The following is an 18689-nucleotide window of genomic DNA, read 5'->3' on the forward strand; positions in this document are numbered from 1 at the left end:
GGTACTCTAACAGCGAACTGAAAACTGTGGCAATTTGTGCTATAATGTGAATTGAAGAACCATGCTAAGAATAGAGAGGGATGTTGGACCAAAGACTGGTTGCTTAAAAGATGAGTATTCTCATGCATCCCTCATAAATGAACTTAAATGTCATCCAAGTGACTGTTATAACTATTTGAGGATTGGCGAGAATAAATTTAGGGAACTGCTGGCATTAATAACACCTTATACTGTATCAAGAAATCAGACATTTGTATGTGGCAATCTTTATGTGCTGATAGACTGACCACCACACTACGGTATTTAATGACAGGGAAATATTATGAGGACCTGAAGTTCAGTGTGGCAGTATCTCCTTAGAATATCGGTAACTACGTAGTAAGAAAGTGGCAGGAAAAAATGTTGCAGAAAGTCAATTTTGGCTAGGAAAAAAAAAAAAAAAAAAAAGGAAAAAAGTCACTAATTTATAGTGACCGGTAATAAAGTCACAGGGAAAGATTTGCAATACTTCTTGGGGGTCATTGTCTTTGATATTTACTGTCTTCTGTTTGTTTTTACGGTAATCCCCAACGGGCTTCTACTAAACATGCTTTGCAGAGTTAAAATTTACCCGTAGAATTCACTATGAAAGATTATTGCGACTTTGTAACATTTTTACCTGGATTCGGAATATCACCCCAGAAAGCACTTCTAATGTTTATTTTTTTGGTGGCTGAGTCCCGTGTAGCATCTGGATATCTAACTTTTAGCTTATTTATTAAAATATCGTAAGCGATATTTTCCCAATTTTTGTCTGAATAACCTTTAGATTTTATACTCCATAAGCATGTGAGTTATTTAAAGCAATCCAGTCAGTCCAAAATGACTTATCAACCGATACTTCTGCCAAAGTTAAAGAATTTCCTGAAGTAGTGTTGTAGACGACACTTGAGTATTACCGAAAGTATGAATAGTACAGGTCTGAGTCAAAGTAATCGCCATTCATTCATCCACGGATGTGTATTTCAACCATAATACAACCATGTCTCACAATGAATGTGCTATTTCTACCTCAAGTGCTATGATTTATCCATGCGACAGTCTGTATCGACTAAAAACAACCACATTCATGTACTGACGTCCAGTGCTCCGCCCATTTTTCTGCAAGTCTTAAGACTGGGTCTGAGTGTGAATGGGGTCCCATAGGATAGAAATAGTCGTGGAGATCAATGTTGGGGCTAGAGCTAAACATTTCAGATCTTAAGTGCATCTTAAGTAAATAATTTTCTAAATTTCCAGTAGAAATAAAATTCATTATTTGATGAGGTGTTATAGCTAAATATCTGTGCTACTAGCAATTTTTTTGTAAATCTTATATTTTTTGTTTTTGGTTTCTCAGATGCTTTTATTAATATTTTGTCTTTTGTAAAATTGACTCACTGGGTGATTTTTGTATTTTAAGTGCGAGGGTTTCCACCAATTATTATCTATGGTTTCAAAATTTGGAAAACAACATGGTGGTACTAGGAATGTCTTAACAGACGATGGTTGATGTTATTTGCAAATTAAAATTAATAACTTGACTTGCCTGAGGACAGTTCAGTTTAGGAATTATTTGTAATGGTATGTGAAAATTCAATAATGAATTTTTAAAGTTCAGATTTTTGTAAATTGCTGAAAATGCCAAACCCCTTAATAGTAATGATAGTGGGCTTCAGTGTTGTTTCTTTGAATTTACTATGACTACATAGGTACAGTTATTCTCAATCCCAGCTGAGGATTTGCTGGTAAGCAGTTGTCTTAAGTAATCATCTGTATTAAGACTGCACATTGCTGTGTAGTTTTGATGCAACAGATGTATATTTAGTGATGCAGTTTTACTTTTGGCAAAGGGAAATTCTTGATAATAGCTTTTATCAAAATTGTCCATTGTCATTGTATGAAACGAGAATTTTAAATTTTAATTGTTGATATAAAATAAAGTTTTCCATTTAAGATTCAGATCGTTATTTTAAAATTTATGGTTCTAATTTTCAGGTGCATATATGCTGACATCAAAATTAAAAAATATCCTAAAAAATACTCCATCATCACGTGCTGTGTTTGTGTCGTCTGAATCACACCGTTTGGTGTCGACTGAGGATGTGAAAAACTTTGATTGCATCAAAGTAGTAGAATTAAAGGAGTTCGATGATTATGTGAAGCATTATGCTATCTCAAAATTGGCGGTTCATATGTATGCTGATCATCTTTCTAAAGAGGTTCCAGGTTGGTTGGTAGGATTGCTGTATGTTACAGTAGAATAATTGATTTGTTTTTTTGTATTGGAAGAACAAAATCAGAAAGACCTTTTAAACCTTGTTTTTGTAAGTCTATGCAATTCATGGATAATTGAGTTGGCCTATCCTTATTCCTTATTTATAAGAATGAGAAAGTACCGTAAATACTCGTGTATCATGCGACTTTTGAAGCCCTAATTTAGGAGCTGATTTTAAGGGGGTCGCATCTTAGATGAGACATAAAATTCAAGTATGTAATAATCATACATTAGTATCGTATGATAAAATACAAGCATAATGGATATGCATCTTTTACATGGTTCTTTTAAAAAGTTATGTTTTACTTCATTGCATCCAACAATATTATATGTATTTTCATATTACTATTTGTTTGTATTATAAAATACAAACATAGCAATCATGTTATGGCTTGAAAATCAGCTGAGGGTGATTGCGAGTAAGTTTGTTTTGCCGTGTCCAACATCAAATCAGAGCGACTTTCTTGGTTCTAGTCAGCGCAAATGAATATCGAGATACGTACTCTATTTTGAGACAAGGTTATTTTACGTTATACAAAATGTTTTCAAGTGGAAATATCACTTAAAATCGTATCGTGTTTGAACGAAATTTTGTTATTTTTTCGTTAGTAGATGGCGCTGAGGGCATCTTTATTGCGTAAACAAAAATCAACAGATTCTGTTCGATATTTTCACTTTATCATCAGAATACTACGAGCTGTACGTATTTATATTTTATTGGAGTGAAAACAGTAAAATGTGTTCTTTTCATGCCCCATAGTTTTGATTAAAACATTTCTCTCATATAGTACTATTATCGTGCATTGGCAAGAAAGATATAACTCCAGTAATCTTACGCCATGAAACACAACCGTAGATAAAATCATTTAAATCAAAACTTCAGGTCTCGAAAGAACCCATTTTACTGTTGTTTTCACGCCGATAGAAGATAATTAATGTTACGGTATAGGTTCGTACTATGATGAAATGAAGTGAAAATAGCGAACGGAATCATGTAATATTTTTACACAAACATGCCCACAACGCAATCTGTTAACGAAAAAAAAACTTTATTTCACAAAGCATATTTAATTCATATTTCGACTTAAAAAAATGTAGTAAAATGACAAATTACCTTATCTTATAAAAGTAAAGTAGTATCTAGATATTTTATGCTAACTAGAAGAAATACAATTCGATCCGAATTGAGTTAAATACGGAGAAATAAACTCTTATTGGATACTGTAATGTATAACTTTTTAAAAGAATGACAGAAAAGATGCATATTCATTGTTTTTATTTCGTAAATATACTAGCCGTTAGCAGCCTGACATCGCTCAATTAGGGATGCCGATGTTGGTCCGAATCTGATTCCCGTTTCGTGTCCATTTTTTTTCTACTGATATGTCATAGTCAAAATGCATTGAACCTCCAAAATTTGCTTATATTAATAAATTACTAAATTATATCGTTTATGTAGTATAAAGTAGCATACTGAAGGCTAGGCTACTATATTCATATATATACGATATATGTACCACGGTATCATCATCATCATATACGCGAAGCTAACTTGGTAGATGTTATTCAATTTCTCTTTGTACTGATTTATCATAAGCCAATGTGCATTGAACCTAGAGAATTAGCTGTAATTAATAATAACTATGCAATATATGTATAAAGTATGCTGTGTAGTGTAGGCTAGGCTACCCTATATGTAAAGATGGTACTGATTACCCTAGAAAATTAACACGGGCCGACTTACGTCGTAATCGATTTGTAACTGGTTGGTCATAATCAATTGCGGTAGTAAGTCGACTACTACCTGTAATGTATAAATATATCAGTCCTATTCTCCTTAGCGTCATCTGTAACATAATTATGGTAATTTTTTACTGTCGTACAATGGTTGAAATGCAAGCAAAAAGGCTGTTGCTATCGGATTGGTTGTTCATAGCAAATCAGATGTTTCTGGCTGTATGCATTTTCCAAAGAAGTATATCATTACTATTGATACTTTTGGCATTCACTTTTACTTTTTTAAACTTAACTAGAAGATGGTATAGATTAAGAGATGAATGATAAGGGGTTAGCCTAACTAAAAAATTGAATGGATAAAGAGGAGGAAAAGAGGTTAGCCCATTGTTATTTGGTCTCGTAAATTTAACTCGCATGATACGTGAGATACTTGATAAAATCATTTTTTAGGGATGAAAATTTGGGGGTCACATGATATGCGAGATCGCGTGTTATGCGAGTATATATGGTAATTCCTTATGTAAAGGATCTCAGGTTTTTATAGTTAGGAAAAACACAGTTTAATTTTTTTTTTTTTTTTTTTTTTTTTTTTTTTTTTGTCATAGACCAGGCTAAGTGCTAGGATTGCTAGGCTAAGTTGTTCCTCCTAGGCTAGATAGATGCTTATTTTGTACTATATTTACTGCGCTAACTTTGTTCTAATTTTAGTTGACCTGCGTCATAGGCTAGGCTAATGTTTATTTTGTGGGGTGTAGGCTAAGCTAGGTTAGGCTGTCTTGTAAACTAGGTAAGGCTAGTGTTTACTGCCTTACTAATTGATGTTGTCTCTGAGGCTTGGTTAGGTCTGTACCACTAAATTTTTGAAGATGGCAGCTATCATTTGTTCTATGAATCTGTACAATGAAGCGGAGGAGAATTTTGACTCCTATTGTAGTAGGGTTAATATGTATTTCATAGCTAATGATATTAGATACTAAGATGGCTAGGAATTTACTCAACCCCCTCTCCACCCCAGATGCCTGAAGAAAGCACCTATGAGCAGATAATTGCCACTCTAAATCTATTCTCATCTATGAGGGTTCTAAGTTCTATTCTCGTGCTCATAAGTCAAGAGAGAATGTTAATTTTGTTGTGGAGCTAAAGACACTGGCTCATAGTACTTGTGAATTTGGGGCAATGCATCCAAGATGTTATGTGACAGGTTTGTAATGGGTCTTGGCAGTGATAAGACTTTTATCTTAGTTTGTGGGTACTGCTTGTTTATATAAGTAGACCATTTTTAGTTCCATTCAGCAACTAAAGGCAGTGGTGATGTCAGTAAAATGCAACCTGCTTATTTTAAGAATGTAAACAAAACCAGAATGCAAATGACACATGATTGCCCCGTTCATATTTTCTAATGTGATGATGATAATACATGCAGTATACATAATTAGATACACCAAAACAACAATTTTATTAAGTTTATCATTATTCTCAGTACAACTGATGTTTGACTATGTATGAATATCTATCAGTGTAACAACCTAACTGGGGCAATAGTTTCTCTCTCTCTCTTCTCTCTCTCTCTCTCTCTCTCTCTCTCTCTCTCTCTTCTCCTCTCTTCCTTCTCTCTCTCTATCTCTCTCTCTCTCTCTCTCTCTCTCTCTCTCTCTCTTTCATTGTCCATAATACAGTACTTATGATGCTCCTCCATCCTTCACTAAAAAAAAATTCCAGTTATCAGAGTTGTGGATGAAGCTATTGTAAAACTGTCCACAAACAACGGGATGGAGAAACGGCTAATTGCCAACGCCATTTACCATAACGATCGAGCATTTATTAAAGAGTTGTGTTGAAGGTGTAAAATCGTTAAACCCTGCCGATTCTTAATGATGGTTTCTATATGAGTATAAATAAGATAAATTTTTTTCCTCCTTCATGTGTTGGATATTTTAAGGAAGAATACCAGTAAATTAAAGTTGCTGATTTTAGCCGAGTCTGAATAAAACTGATAATGGGCAGGTGAAAGTGATGTCTGGAAGTTGTGAAATCACACACTGCTTATACAATCAAATAATGTGCAAATTGTAAGCCCAGCTTTATATATTTGATAGCAATTAATGGCAATGAAGATGTTGGTAGTACATGCAGTCCCCGGTTATTGGCGATCCGGTAAAATCGGCGATTTATGGCCGTAATAGGCAGAGTTTCGGTTATTGGCGCTATGAGGTGCCGATATTAGAGTTATGGCACCATAACATACCTAACAGAGGCGCCATTAACAGAAACTCTGTCTCAGAAGCGCCATAAATTGCCGGGTTTCGGTTAATGGCAGTTTTTGCTTATCAGCAGCCTGCCGAGAACAGAATGCCCCGCCGATGACCAGGGACTGCTTGTACTCAATTAGCCAAGATTTTGATAATGTAATCCATATCAAATGCAAATGGTATACAATGACAGTGATTATATTCTGTAATGCTGTAACAATATGACAATAATAATTGCACAATACTGTTAACCTTCTCACTGCCAAAGGATGTACTGTACGTCCCCAAAATTCACACTCTTCACTGCCACGGGATGTACTGAACGTCCACAGACATATACAGTTAAATAAAAATTTGCCATAAATCACTAATTAGCTCTTTTGAGGTACCCTTACAGGGAGAACGTACACAAAACCTTGCCACGCTTGCTGAGTGACGCCAGCTCACCCACACCAACTATCTTTCCTACAATCATCAGTTACTTTTTACACTTCGAAATTGCCGAGGCGCCCTGTGATGATATGGTACATTCGTGCTTCTAGCTCCGTTATTTGTGCATTGATTTTGCTGAAATTTTCAGAATTTGCTAATGAAAGATTCTTTTTTTCAGTAATTTCAAAATGTAGTAAGGAGTTGTGGAAAAGGTTCCAAAGGGCAAAGTTATGTGTAGTTTGAACTTTCCATCACCCACAAACTCACGCCCCTTGGCCCCCCCCAAAAAAACTCGGAAGACACCAACTTGTTTCAAAGTTTATTAGATAAATACTCGGGGATAAAGAGTCTTAGCCCTCGTAAATTACAAGCAGTTTCTGACAGAATGACCGATATAGCATTAAAAATAAGGTTTTCTTAGGATTTTTGACTATGTTCCGGCTTACGACGATTTTCGGGTTACAACGCGTCTCAAGGACGGAACCCCCCGTCGTAACCCAGGGACTGCCTGTAATAGTTTTGGTGCTAGAGCTCTTTTTGTAAGACTTAAGTGACTGCATTTCAAAGATTGACTTGGGTTACAAAAAACACATATAACAAAGTGAAAATTTTATTTTAGGGCACTCTTGTCCGTTTCCAACTTCGTTTTTCTTGATTGGTTCATCCATCCTCTGTGCATAGCACTGGTGGTGGTTTGTGTTGGAGCACTGGTGGAGGGTGTTCATGGGGCATGGACCTGACTGCATGACTGGTGGATGGTATGGGAGAATCAGCTGGTAATAAAATGGCTGGCGCTCTGTCTCATCAGATTTTCTTCGCTTCGTTTCTCTTGCTTTCTCAGCATTTTTAGCCTTCCTTTTCATATAGCCTTTCTTCCTAGGCATTACACTAACTTGAAGTGTATACAATACGCTAAGTATATACATAAACGGCCTGATAAGCAGCGACAGCAGAAGACGATGCATGAGAAACGTCAAGTGCAGACTACTCTGTTGACAGTGTGCTACCAAGGCCCACAGGGCACTAATCTGGACTCGAGAGTCCGAGACTGCTGGTGCCTTACTAATAAGCAGTTTGCTTCACCATAGATGAGTTGCTAAGCATTTATTTTTATTTATAATATGTATACTTATGCAATTCCTTGTATATTTATATTATACGGTATATAGCCTAGTAATATTTGAATTAGTGTGATGGTCAAAGTAATGACATTTTTTAGCAAAATAATGTAGAAAAATAGTTAGAATGAGAAAATAACTATGAAACTTCAGGAATGAGTTACCATGACAATGAAGTACTCGATGGGAGATTTACTAAAGATTTACTTTTTTCAAAGTTTTTCGTCATATTTTATCCAAAGTTCCATAGATTTTTTTGTGTTTTGCTACATTTACCCGACACGTTATGGCATTTCATGACGTTTTTTTACTCTTTTGATGACAATGTGACAACATTCATTCTTTTACCAATAAAACAAGACCAGAATGACTTATATAGCGTAAAAAATGTAGATGCTACAGCCATCTAAAATAATCTTTGGCTATGCGTAATTTTTGCTTGCCTACTAAGTAAAAATATGCCTTTAGTAGGTGTGTTTATTTGACGGTTTGCATACGTTTCCAAGGGCTTAGAAATACAGTGTTCCCCCGTATTCGCGTTCTCCGGATTCGCGGTCTCACACATTCGCGGGTTTTTCTTTGGAACCTATCTAGAAATTATTCGCGGATGGAATCGCCCATTCGCGGAATTTTCCGACGAAAATAATCACTAATTAGTGTATTTTGATGTTTATTTTCATGACTAAATACATTTTTCTGGGCTCAGCCGTGTCGCTCCGTGAAATGTGTCCTCTTTAGCACTATTTCTAGTAAAATATTGCTATGATACCAGAGAACTGCTAAATTGGACATGTCAGAAGTTGACTCGCTCACCTAAATAAAAGGTGTCGGTATAGTAAGAACTGGGGCAGAGTTGTTGTAAAAACACTACCACAGCAACCCCTCCAATTAGCCTTTCCTCATCAAAAGACCCTGAAAACGGGGAGCCGACCTATAGGTCACACCCAGCTACCCTGTTGAAGGGGACTGCGGCGTCATTCTTATCGATAGCCTCACAGCGTTGCACGCTTTTTTATAGCTATCTGTTCTTTTTATTGGTTTCTTTATTCTTTTTCGTTATGGATCGTCAATCTGCCTCTTCACCCAAGTTAAGTACTGGTTCGCCCTTTTTCTGTATTTAGGGAGTTATTTTGCCTTTCGTTTTGCCTTTATTTAGGATTTTGTTAGGCGTCTCCTCCCGTAGCGAGCGGTAGCGAGCCGCCATTACGTCGTTCCCTTGTTTTGTACCAATTTCGAGCGGGCTTCTTTCAGTACCTATATATTTATATTTATATACTCGTAACTTATGATATTTCAGTATATATTTTCAGATATATTTATTATAGTCTTGGGTGGCAGTTGCTTTGTCGATCTTGTTTGATCTACGTTTATTATTTCATGATTTCCTGTTTTTCAAGGGGGTCTGCGTTCGTGCACGTTTCTTTGTTTCGTGCTTCGATGTTTATCTACCGTTCCCCCCCCCCCCCTCCCCCCCTTTTATTTTAGTTTGATATTTTCCATTCAAGAATTCCCCCTTTTTCTTTTCGTCAGCTTACCGTTTGTTTTCGTTTTGTCGGTAAGCAAGTAATTTTTCCTTGTTGCGCCGCACTCTCATCGAGTGGCCTCCATTGCGTTTTATATTTTTCGCCCCTTATTTTCATTACCCCTGTTAAAGCATGTTTTTCCCTTAGCTTTAAGTAATTGATTTTATTTTGTGTATGTATATTTGGGTGTTCGGTCGGCAGCTAGCCTTCATAGGCTTTGCCTGCGTTTTCCTCGTGATTCCTTTAACTCGCGGGGAATCGGCTTGGCGTCACGTGATCGTCCCCCCTTCAGCCCTCCCTCCCTCCCCCTCTCGTGGGACTCCCCGTAGTTGGGTGCCCGCTCTCGTTGTTTGTCGCTGACGGCCGGTCTCACCAGCGGAGGGGGAGGTGTAGTGGGTCTCCCAGGACCTTGGCCTGGGGAGTGTCGCTTCTTAGCCGACCGCCTCCGGAGTTGTTAGTCGCACTGCGTTTCAGCCTCGGCTTCCGTGGATTGTTGCGCTCTGCTTCTTTCACTCCCGGAGCTTACATCCACCCGCCTAAAACATTCCCTCTCCGCATAAGGCGGGTTTAGATTCCGGCCTCTCCCGGAGTCATTGAGGGTTGGGTTATGTTTACGGAATCACTTACTCTTCCGTAGGCGGAGATAGTATATTTGTTATTTTAGTTTTATTATTATCATTATTTTTATCTTTATTTTTATTTTTATTTTTATTTTCTTGCCACGGAACTTGCGAGTTCATGTGGCCGTCCCGGGTTACTTCGTGTACCCCCTCTCCGGGTCATACAGCTCCGGGTATACAACTCCGGGTGGTTTTTTTCCTTACACAGTCCCCGGGACGTTAACATATGAATATATATACCCTTTCTTTTCTTTATAGCCCGGAATGCTCCGGCACAAAAAAAAACAAAAGAAAAGAAATATATTCCATTATCCTATTAAGTGTGTGCAATTGTTCTTATATATTATTGCACTTACAGGCCTCTCAGTGTCTGGTTGCCGCGGCTGTAGTGCTGCTCTGCAAGATCCGTGCGGCCATGACGTTTGTCGGGGCCACGCCCCCTGTGCAGTGCTTCTTCCTGATTCCGTGGTCTGGCATCATGAAAACTGTTTTGCCTGCTACGACTTGGTACATCAGGCTACCTCTTCGGTAAGTTACCGCACTGCTGGTTCTATGTTTATTGTAAAAAAAAAAAAAAAAAAAAACAAAAAATATTGAAATGAGATAAAATAAATGATCAATTAAAATTTCTTTAAATTAAATTACATTGTTTAATCAATAATTATAGAATAATGTTCAAGGAATTTACTTGTATTGACACATTCCTTGCATTACAGGCTGAGCAGTCTATTAAGGATGCTGCACTCTCCGCCCTCAAGATCTGGGTTGGAGGGTTTGGACGGAACGTAGGGAAGGCTAAGCCGTATATTCTGTCCCGAGATATGGCGACTTTGCTCTTCCCAGCCGGAAAATCTGCCGGATACGTCGATCCAAAAGTAGCGGCACCGATTATCAAATCAATCCAAGACTCAGTTATTGAACAGCAAGAGGCGGAATTGCCGGACCTTGGACTAGAGGAAGTCTCACTTGAAGTGGTTTGAGGATTTGCCCGTTACACTAGGCACGGGTACAGGTAACAGTGTTAATGAGGCTAGCTTAGTTAGTCACCGGGATCTTTCCTTGAGTGACTCTGATTCTTCCTCTCCTTCTACTTCCAATTCCTTCATGGGTTTCACAGGAGGTTTGCCCCCTCCCAGGTTGCACTCCTTCTCTGTGATTCCTAAACTAAAGAAAAAACCTGCGGGTAAAACCTTGCTTAAAGGCAGATCAGAGACAATGCCAAGGCCTGGCAGTCACCAGAGGTTCATACACATATTAAAACTAAAATAAAGTCGCTTTCCAAACCTTCAATCCCAAGGTCTCAAGGAGGGAATTCTTCCTATTGCCCTACCAGTCCCATTCCATTAACTTCTAGGGACCGGATACCTCATAAGGTACCGCAAGAGGGACAGGACGATTCTCCTTCCGTTGACCAAGACCAGTTCAACACAAATATTCTAAATCAGGTCAGTAGCCTTGGTAGCTTACTCAACTCAGTTGCAGCAAGGTTTGAAGAAGTGTTTAGCAGGTTAGGTGCTCAGGACTCCCTGATTGCAGGTCTCAGACAGGAGTCGGCAGTTTCGGCCCCTTCTAGTAGCTTGATGCAAGCTCAGAGCATGCCTGACGGGTCCACGCTCCCTCCTTTCCACCCCGGTAATCCCTGGAGGTGGCTAACTTCGCTCCGTTTGTCAATGGGATGTTGACTATAGAAGGTTGCGGCACACGTAGGCTCGAGGATTTCGAGTTTTTCCCCGAAGGTTTACAGCCTCCATTTATAGGCTATGTTAGGCTTACGGAGGCAGCTCTGGTTAGAGAGGATAAGGTCCCCAAGGAGACTGTTATCCTTTCTAGAGATCAGGCTCAGCAAGCATGGATACGGAGCCTAGAAGAGTGGGACTGCTCAAATACTAGAATAACAGCTTTTAAAAGTCCTTTCACCATGTTTACAACTGATGTCGGGAACCCCTTACCTTTTACATCAAAGGTAGCAGAACTTACACTCCAGGCAGTGACTCGAGAAGAGCCCATGCCCCAGCTTAGGGAGACAGATCCCACATCTTTACTACTCCCAGGTAGGGAGGATTTGTGGAGGATTTGCCAGCTACGTTCTCGGTAGGCAAGCTGAAGCCAGATTGTGCAATCACCTTGTTTAGTGAACGCCTTCCTAGGCTGTCAGACGCATTGATCCAAGCCGAATTTGACGCTAAGACACGTCTCGCAAGGTCTCTTAACTCCCTAGTGATGACAGAGACGGCGGCTCGGGAGTACGCTCAGGAGCTGCTGTTTAAGGTCATTGCGAAGTCGTTACTTTTAAGCATGCAATGTGACTTGTACGACTTTGCGATTGCTAGGAGAAATTGCAGGAAGCATGTTCTGTCTGAGGCTACGATCAGGCACGAACCCAACAAGCTTCTAGCTTCCTCAGTCTGGGGTGCAGATCTCTTCCCAGCTTCAGCAGTAACCGAGGTTCAGAGCGAGGCATCACGTCTTAACCAAAGCATCAGGTTGCGTTGGGGAATCCCTTTCAAAAGGAAATCAGAGTCTTCTTTCCATCCAGTTTTAGGGCTAGGAAGAGGCAAAGGAAGTTCCTACCTTTCCAAGTCCCGCAACAGCATCCTGTGCTACAAGCTGTTCCAATTCAACAGGTATCCCAGCCTTCGACTTCTAAGGCTCAGCCTCAGCAACAGCATCAATTTGTCTTCCTTTCGCCGCCGTCTAACCAACAGGCCTCCTCACAGTATTCAGTGTCGCCCGCTTTTAACCCGGTCTATGAGAGTCTGGCATTTCACCCCTTTACCAGAGTTGCTAGGGGTGGCAGGGCTAGAGGATCCTTTCGCCAACGCGGAGGAGCCAGAGCCCAAGGGCGAACTAGAGGTGCAAGGTCAGGCAGAGGATCCCGGCCTTCATCATCTCAATGAAGTTTCTCAGGTAGGAGGCAGGCTGTACCTCTTTCGTCATCGTTGGGGGTTCAGCAGTTGGGCAAAAGCATAGTATCCAGAGGCCTAGGCTGGAGTTGGATCAAAGGTCCTCCTCCACCCATCACCTTCTATCAGGAACCAACGCAGGAATTGATGGATTACTCCAAGGACCTTCTCCAGAAGGGAGCAATCTCCAGGACGAAGAACTTGAAATTTCAGGGTCGTCTATTCAGCGTCCCAAAGTAAGGGACCGACAAAAGAAGGGTGATCTTAGACTTGTCCCGTCTAAACTTGTACATTCGTTGCGACAAGTTCAGAATGCTGACCATCTCTCAGGTGCGGACCTTACTTCCCCGTGGGGCCGTCACCACCTCTATAGATCTTACAGACGCCTGCTATCATGTCCCGATAGCTCGGCACTTCCGACCATTCCTCGGCTTCAAACTAGGGAAAGAAGCCTACTCCTTCAAAGTAATGCCCTTCGGGCTAAATATAGCACCAAGGGTTTTCACGAAACTGGCGGAGGCAGTGGTGCAGGAGCTAAGATCCCAGGGTATATTGGTGGTGGCGTACCTAGACGATTGGCTAATCTGGGAGATGGACAAAGGCAAATGTATGAAAGCCACGGACAAGGTCATGTCTTTCCTGGAATATTTAGGGTTCAAGATCAACAGGACCAAGTCCCGGTTGACTCCGGAGTCCAAGTTCCAGTGGCTAGGGATTCACTGGGACTTGGATTCTCACACTCTTTCCATTCCAGCAGGAAAGAGAAAGGAGATTGCCAAGGCAACAAGACAATTCTTAAAGTGCAAAGAGACTTCGAGAAGGAATCAGGAGAGGATCCTAGGCTCGCTCCAGTTTGCCTCAGTCACAGACGTTCTGTTGAAAGCCAAGCTCAAGGACATCAATCGAGTTTGGCGTTCGAAGGCAAATGCCAAGTGTCGGACAAGTTCGCCCGGATACCTCTGATTCTCAGAAAACGCCTGCGCCCTATGGACAAAGGCCGCCAACCTAGCCAAGGAGTTACCGTTGCAGTTTCCTCCCCCGTCCCTAGTGGTGCATACGGACGCATCGCTGACAGGTTGGGGAGGTTATTCACAGCACGAGAAGGTTCAGGGAACTTGGTCACCTCACTTCCAAACACTTCACATCAACATTCTGGAAGCTATGGCAGTGTTTCTGACTTTAAAAAAGCTCCGTCCTCCAAAGAAGACTCATATCAGGTTGGTCCTCGACAGTGCAGTAGTAGTACACTGTATAAACAGAGGTGGTTCAAAGTCAAGTCATGTGAACCATGTGATGATAGCAATCTTTTCTCTAGCAGCCAAGAACACCTGGCATCTGTCGGCCACTCACCTGGCAGGAGTCCACAATGTAGTGGCAGACGCCCTGTCTCGGTCGGTCCCTCTGGAATCAGAATGGTCACTGGACCAAGAATCCTTCGAGAGGGTTTGCCAAAGAGTACCAGGTCTAGAAGTAGATCTGTTTGCCACAGAGGCAAACCACAAGCTGCCTTGTTACGTAGCCCCCAATCTGGACCCTCTGGCATACGCTACGGACGCCCTGAGCATAGATTGGAACCAGTGGACGAAGATCTATTTATTCCCTCCAGTGAACCTTCTCCTGAAGGTGCTGCACAAGTTGAGATCCTTTGAAGGTCAGGTGGCTCTCATAGCCCCTCACTGGCCCAAGAGCAACTGGTTTCCCCTTCTCCTGGAACTAGGTCTTCGCCCTCACCCTCTCCCGGACTTGAGACTATCGCAACAAGTTCAAATGAGGACTGTGTTCGATTCCTCAGGTCTTCACAAAACCCTAACTTTATGGATTTCATGAAGTTTGCAGGTAAGAGAGTAGGCGACATTGATCCACAGAACATGTTGTTCTTGGAGTCAGACAAGAGAGTCTACGCTTCGCCAGTATGACTCAGCAGTTAAGAAATTGTCTTCGTTCCTCAGAGAATCAAATATCAAAGTAATGACATTGAACGTGGCCATAACCTTCTTCAGGTGTTTGTTTGAACAAGGCTTGGCAGCTGCAACAATAACAACCACTAAGTCAGCTCTGAAAAAGATTTTTCTTCTCGGGTTTGGTATCAATCTAACCGAGTCTTATTTCACCTCTATCCCAAGGGCATGTGCACGTCTACGGCCCGTTCACAGACCGTCGTCAGTGTCATGGTTTCTTAATGATGTTCTTAGGTTAGCCTCGGAAACAGACAACTTCAAATGTGATTACCAAACCATTTTGCATAAAACTCTGTTCTTATGGAGTCTAGCTTCAGGTGCCAGAATATCAGAGCTGTCATCTTTATCTAGAGATGAAGCGCATATTGAGTTCCTTTCCTCGGGGGACGTGTTGCTTTCGCCAAATAAGCAATTTCTAGCTAAGAATGAAGACCCCTTGATGAGGTGGTCTCCATGGAAGATTGTCCCGCTTCCGCAGGATCCATCGTTATGTCCTGTTAAAACTCTTAAGGTCTATTTATCTAGGACGTCTACCTATTCCGAAGGCCCCCTTTTCATTAGAAAAGATGGTGGACACTATCTCTCAAAGGCATATTAGGCAGCAGATTTTATATTTTACAAGAAATGCCAGCCCAAGGTCATTCCCCAAGGTGCATGACATTCGGGCAATAGCAACTTCTGTTAACTTCTTCAAATATAGACTTTGATGATCTGAAGAAGTATACTGGTTGGAAGTCACCCTTGGTTTTCAAAAAGCACTACCTTAAGTCTTTAGAGGATCTTAAATATCATGCAATAGCTGCAGGAAGGCCAGTGTCTCCTACTGCTACATCATTATAGTACCGTCCTTGTGTCATATGAATCTTTTCAATTATGCCAGCCTCATTAACATTTTACCTACCTCAGCAAATGCCTTAGCTATTAGAATAAGTGTATATTCGTGTATAGTTTTACGTACATACAAAATTATCTGTAATTATTTTTATTATGTATGTGACTTGTTGCAAATGTTGCCACATGTTTTGGCTATATAGTATATTTTGTAAATAAATTGTATTTTTTCCAATTCTAAACTATTTTATTATTTCCTTCGATTTCATTAATATGATTTTTCCTTTCAGGATAGTATAGCTTGGTGTTTCTCTGGTACAATTTCACGGAGCGACACGGCTGAGCCCAGAAAAGGGATTTTGACGTAGGAAAAATCTATTTCTGGGCGAGGAAGCCGTGTCGCCCAGTGAAATCCCCCCCTTTTTCCTTTTTTCCCCCCCTTGCTGTGCACCAAGCTTCTTTGCTATCGATAAGTATGACGCCGCAGTCCCCTTCAACAGGGTAGCTGGGTGTGACCTATAGGTCGGCTCCCCGTTTTCAGGGTCTTTGATGAGGAAAAGGCTAATTGGAGGGGTTGCTGTGGTAGTGTTTAACACTCGCCCCAGTTCTATACCGACACCTTTTATTTAGGTGAGCGAGTCAGAGACTTCTGACATGTCCAATTTAGCAGTTCTCTGGTATCATAGCATTATTTTACTAGAAATAGTGCTAAAGAGGACACATTTCACTGGGCGACACAGCTTCCTCGCCCAGAAATAGATTTTTCCTACGTCAAAATCCCTTTTATGATACAAAAATGATTTACTAATTTTCAAATATTAATTTTGATTAATACTGTATTAGTAAGTTTAATAAGTTTAAATATCACATAATAAAAATAATAATTCTCTCCTTCTCCTCATCTACCTCTCTCCTCTCTCTCTCTCTTACTTCTCAGCTCTCTCATCTCTCAGTCTCTCTCCTTCTATCTCTCTCGTCGCTCTCTCGTCTCTCTCTCTCTGGTCTCTCTCTCTCCTCTCTTCTCTCTCTACTACAAAGATGTATGTTTTTTTGTATGATAAATAAAAGATTTACTATTTTCAAATATTAATATTAATTTATACAGCAATAATATCAATTCATTAAAGAAAATACCATAGTGAATTAGTAAGATTTTTGCCTATAAATTTAAAAAATTATAGAAGAATGAAGGAAATCCCAGTCAGATTCTTTCTAAAAAAAAAAAAACTCAGATATACTATCAAGTTAAGTGACTGGAGGGGGAAGGAGCTGATTTGTTGCTGTCATCAAGTGGGCATCAAATTTCCTCTCTCTCTCTCTCTCTCTCTCTCTCTTATCTCTCTCTCTACTCTCTCTCTCTCTTCCTCTCTCTCTTACTGAGATGAAAGATTTTTATGGTACATGTATGCGTAATATGTTTATTGATATTTCAAATAATAATATAATAATAATAATAATATATAACTGTAATTACAAAAATCATATGTGAAAGTATTTTACAAATACTATGATAATCTCTCTCTCTCTCTCTCTCTCTCTCTCTCTCTCTCTCTCTCTCTCTCATGAATCATAATCAAATAAATAACCAACCAAGTAATAAAATCCAAAATAAGAAAGAAACAAATAAAGAGAGAAATCAAGAATATCAGGTAAGAGAGAAAAGCAAACCACCAATGAGATATGCAGAGGTGTCAGCAAAAAATTTCAAAGCATCAGCTCCGAAATTCTACTCAAGAGATAATAACTGTATTTATTATGCAAGAGGATATTGCAGAAACGGAGAAAATTGCAGATTCAGACACAAAATGAATAATTATGATGAAGGAAGATCAAATATTATGGAAAAGTTGGATTTTTTAATGTCAGAATTTCTGGAAATGAAAAAAAGAACAACATACCAGAACAGGAAAGAGACATGGGAAAATCCTTATTACTACCAGTATTAAATGAAGGAGAAAACACGCAAACCATCATAGTGATGAATGCGCAGGGTTTAGTTACGAGTAACTCAAAAAGAAAATAGAGTATTAGTTTAAGAACTAACCAAAATGAAAAGAAAATAGATATAATGAATATAAGTGAAACCTGGTATTCCCAAGAGACTGGGAATGATGATCAAATAAAAGGGTTCCAAACTTATAGATCAGATAGAAAAAATAGGAATCAAGGGGGAACCGCAATATATGGGAAAGACAAAAAACAAGGAAAAATATATGAGAAATATAGTAACTCAGAATGTGAACTAATAGCGGTAGAATTTGAATCTGAAAAATTGATGAACATAGTAATATATAGACCTCCTAATACTAAAGAGTTTGACTTAATAATTGAAAAATTGGATGATATATGTAGAAATCACAAGGACTGGACTATTCTCCTATCTGGTGACTTCAACTTTCCTTTCGTAGAATGGAAAGAACGAATAGGAGATTGTGGTTGTACTTATACATATAAAAAAGAGAGTAATAGTAGTGCAGAAGATAAGAGGCAATTTGAAAAGCTATTAGATATGCTACTAGAATACAACATTTCAACAAATAAATCACCTGCCAACAAGAAAGGAAAATACTTTAGACCTAGTATTTGTGAACGAGATGAATTATGTTAAAGAAATAATAGTTTATAATGCGAATATTTCAGACCATAATGTCATAGAATTAACAGTTCATTCCAAAGCAAGTGAAAATAGAGATAAGCAAGAAATGAAAAAGTGGGAAGGATATGGAAATACAACTTCTACAGTAAAAAATATAAAATGGTCAGAAATTAATGAAGAATTAAACAAAGATTGGGGATAACATTTTCGTAAGTGATGACATAAGGGTAAATACGGAGATATTATATAAAATATTGGAGAAAATAGTGGAAAAATATATACCGAAGAAGAAAAGTAAACATCATTCATGCATACCAAGAGACAGAAGGATCTTGTTCCAGAAAATCAGAAAGTGGAAAAAAGGTCTTGCAAAAGAAAAAAAATGCATGGAAAGTTATAGAACTAAAAAGTAAGATAGAAAATGCA

At 39.4% G+C, this 18689-nt stretch overlaps 1 protein-coding gene across 6 annotated transcripts in view; it reads left to right on the top strand.

The window, feature by feature from the left end:
• Nucleotides 1–18689, top strand: part of LOC135217947 (retinol dehydrogenase 11-like) — a 297263-nt gene that overhangs the window by 204783 nt on the left and 73791 nt on the right. For all 6 annotated transcript variants that reach the window (XM_064254076.1, XM_064254092.1, XM_064254060.1 and 3 more), the window contains one exon: nucleotides 2017–2247. In XM_064254076.1, coding sequence (XP_064110146.1) covers nucleotides 2017–2247 — 231 coding nt within the window. The remainder of the gene's footprint in view (nucleotides 1–2016; nucleotides 2248–18689) is intronic.

The sequence above is a fragment of the Macrobrachium nipponense genome, chromosome 19 (assembly GCF_015104395.2).
Source record: "Macrobrachium nipponense isolate FS-2020 chromosome 19, ASM1510439v2, whole genome shotgun sequence".
In the NCBI taxonomy this organism is placed as follows: Eukaryota; Metazoa; Arthropoda; class Malacostraca; order Decapoda; family Palaemonidae; genus Macrobrachium; species Macrobrachium nipponense.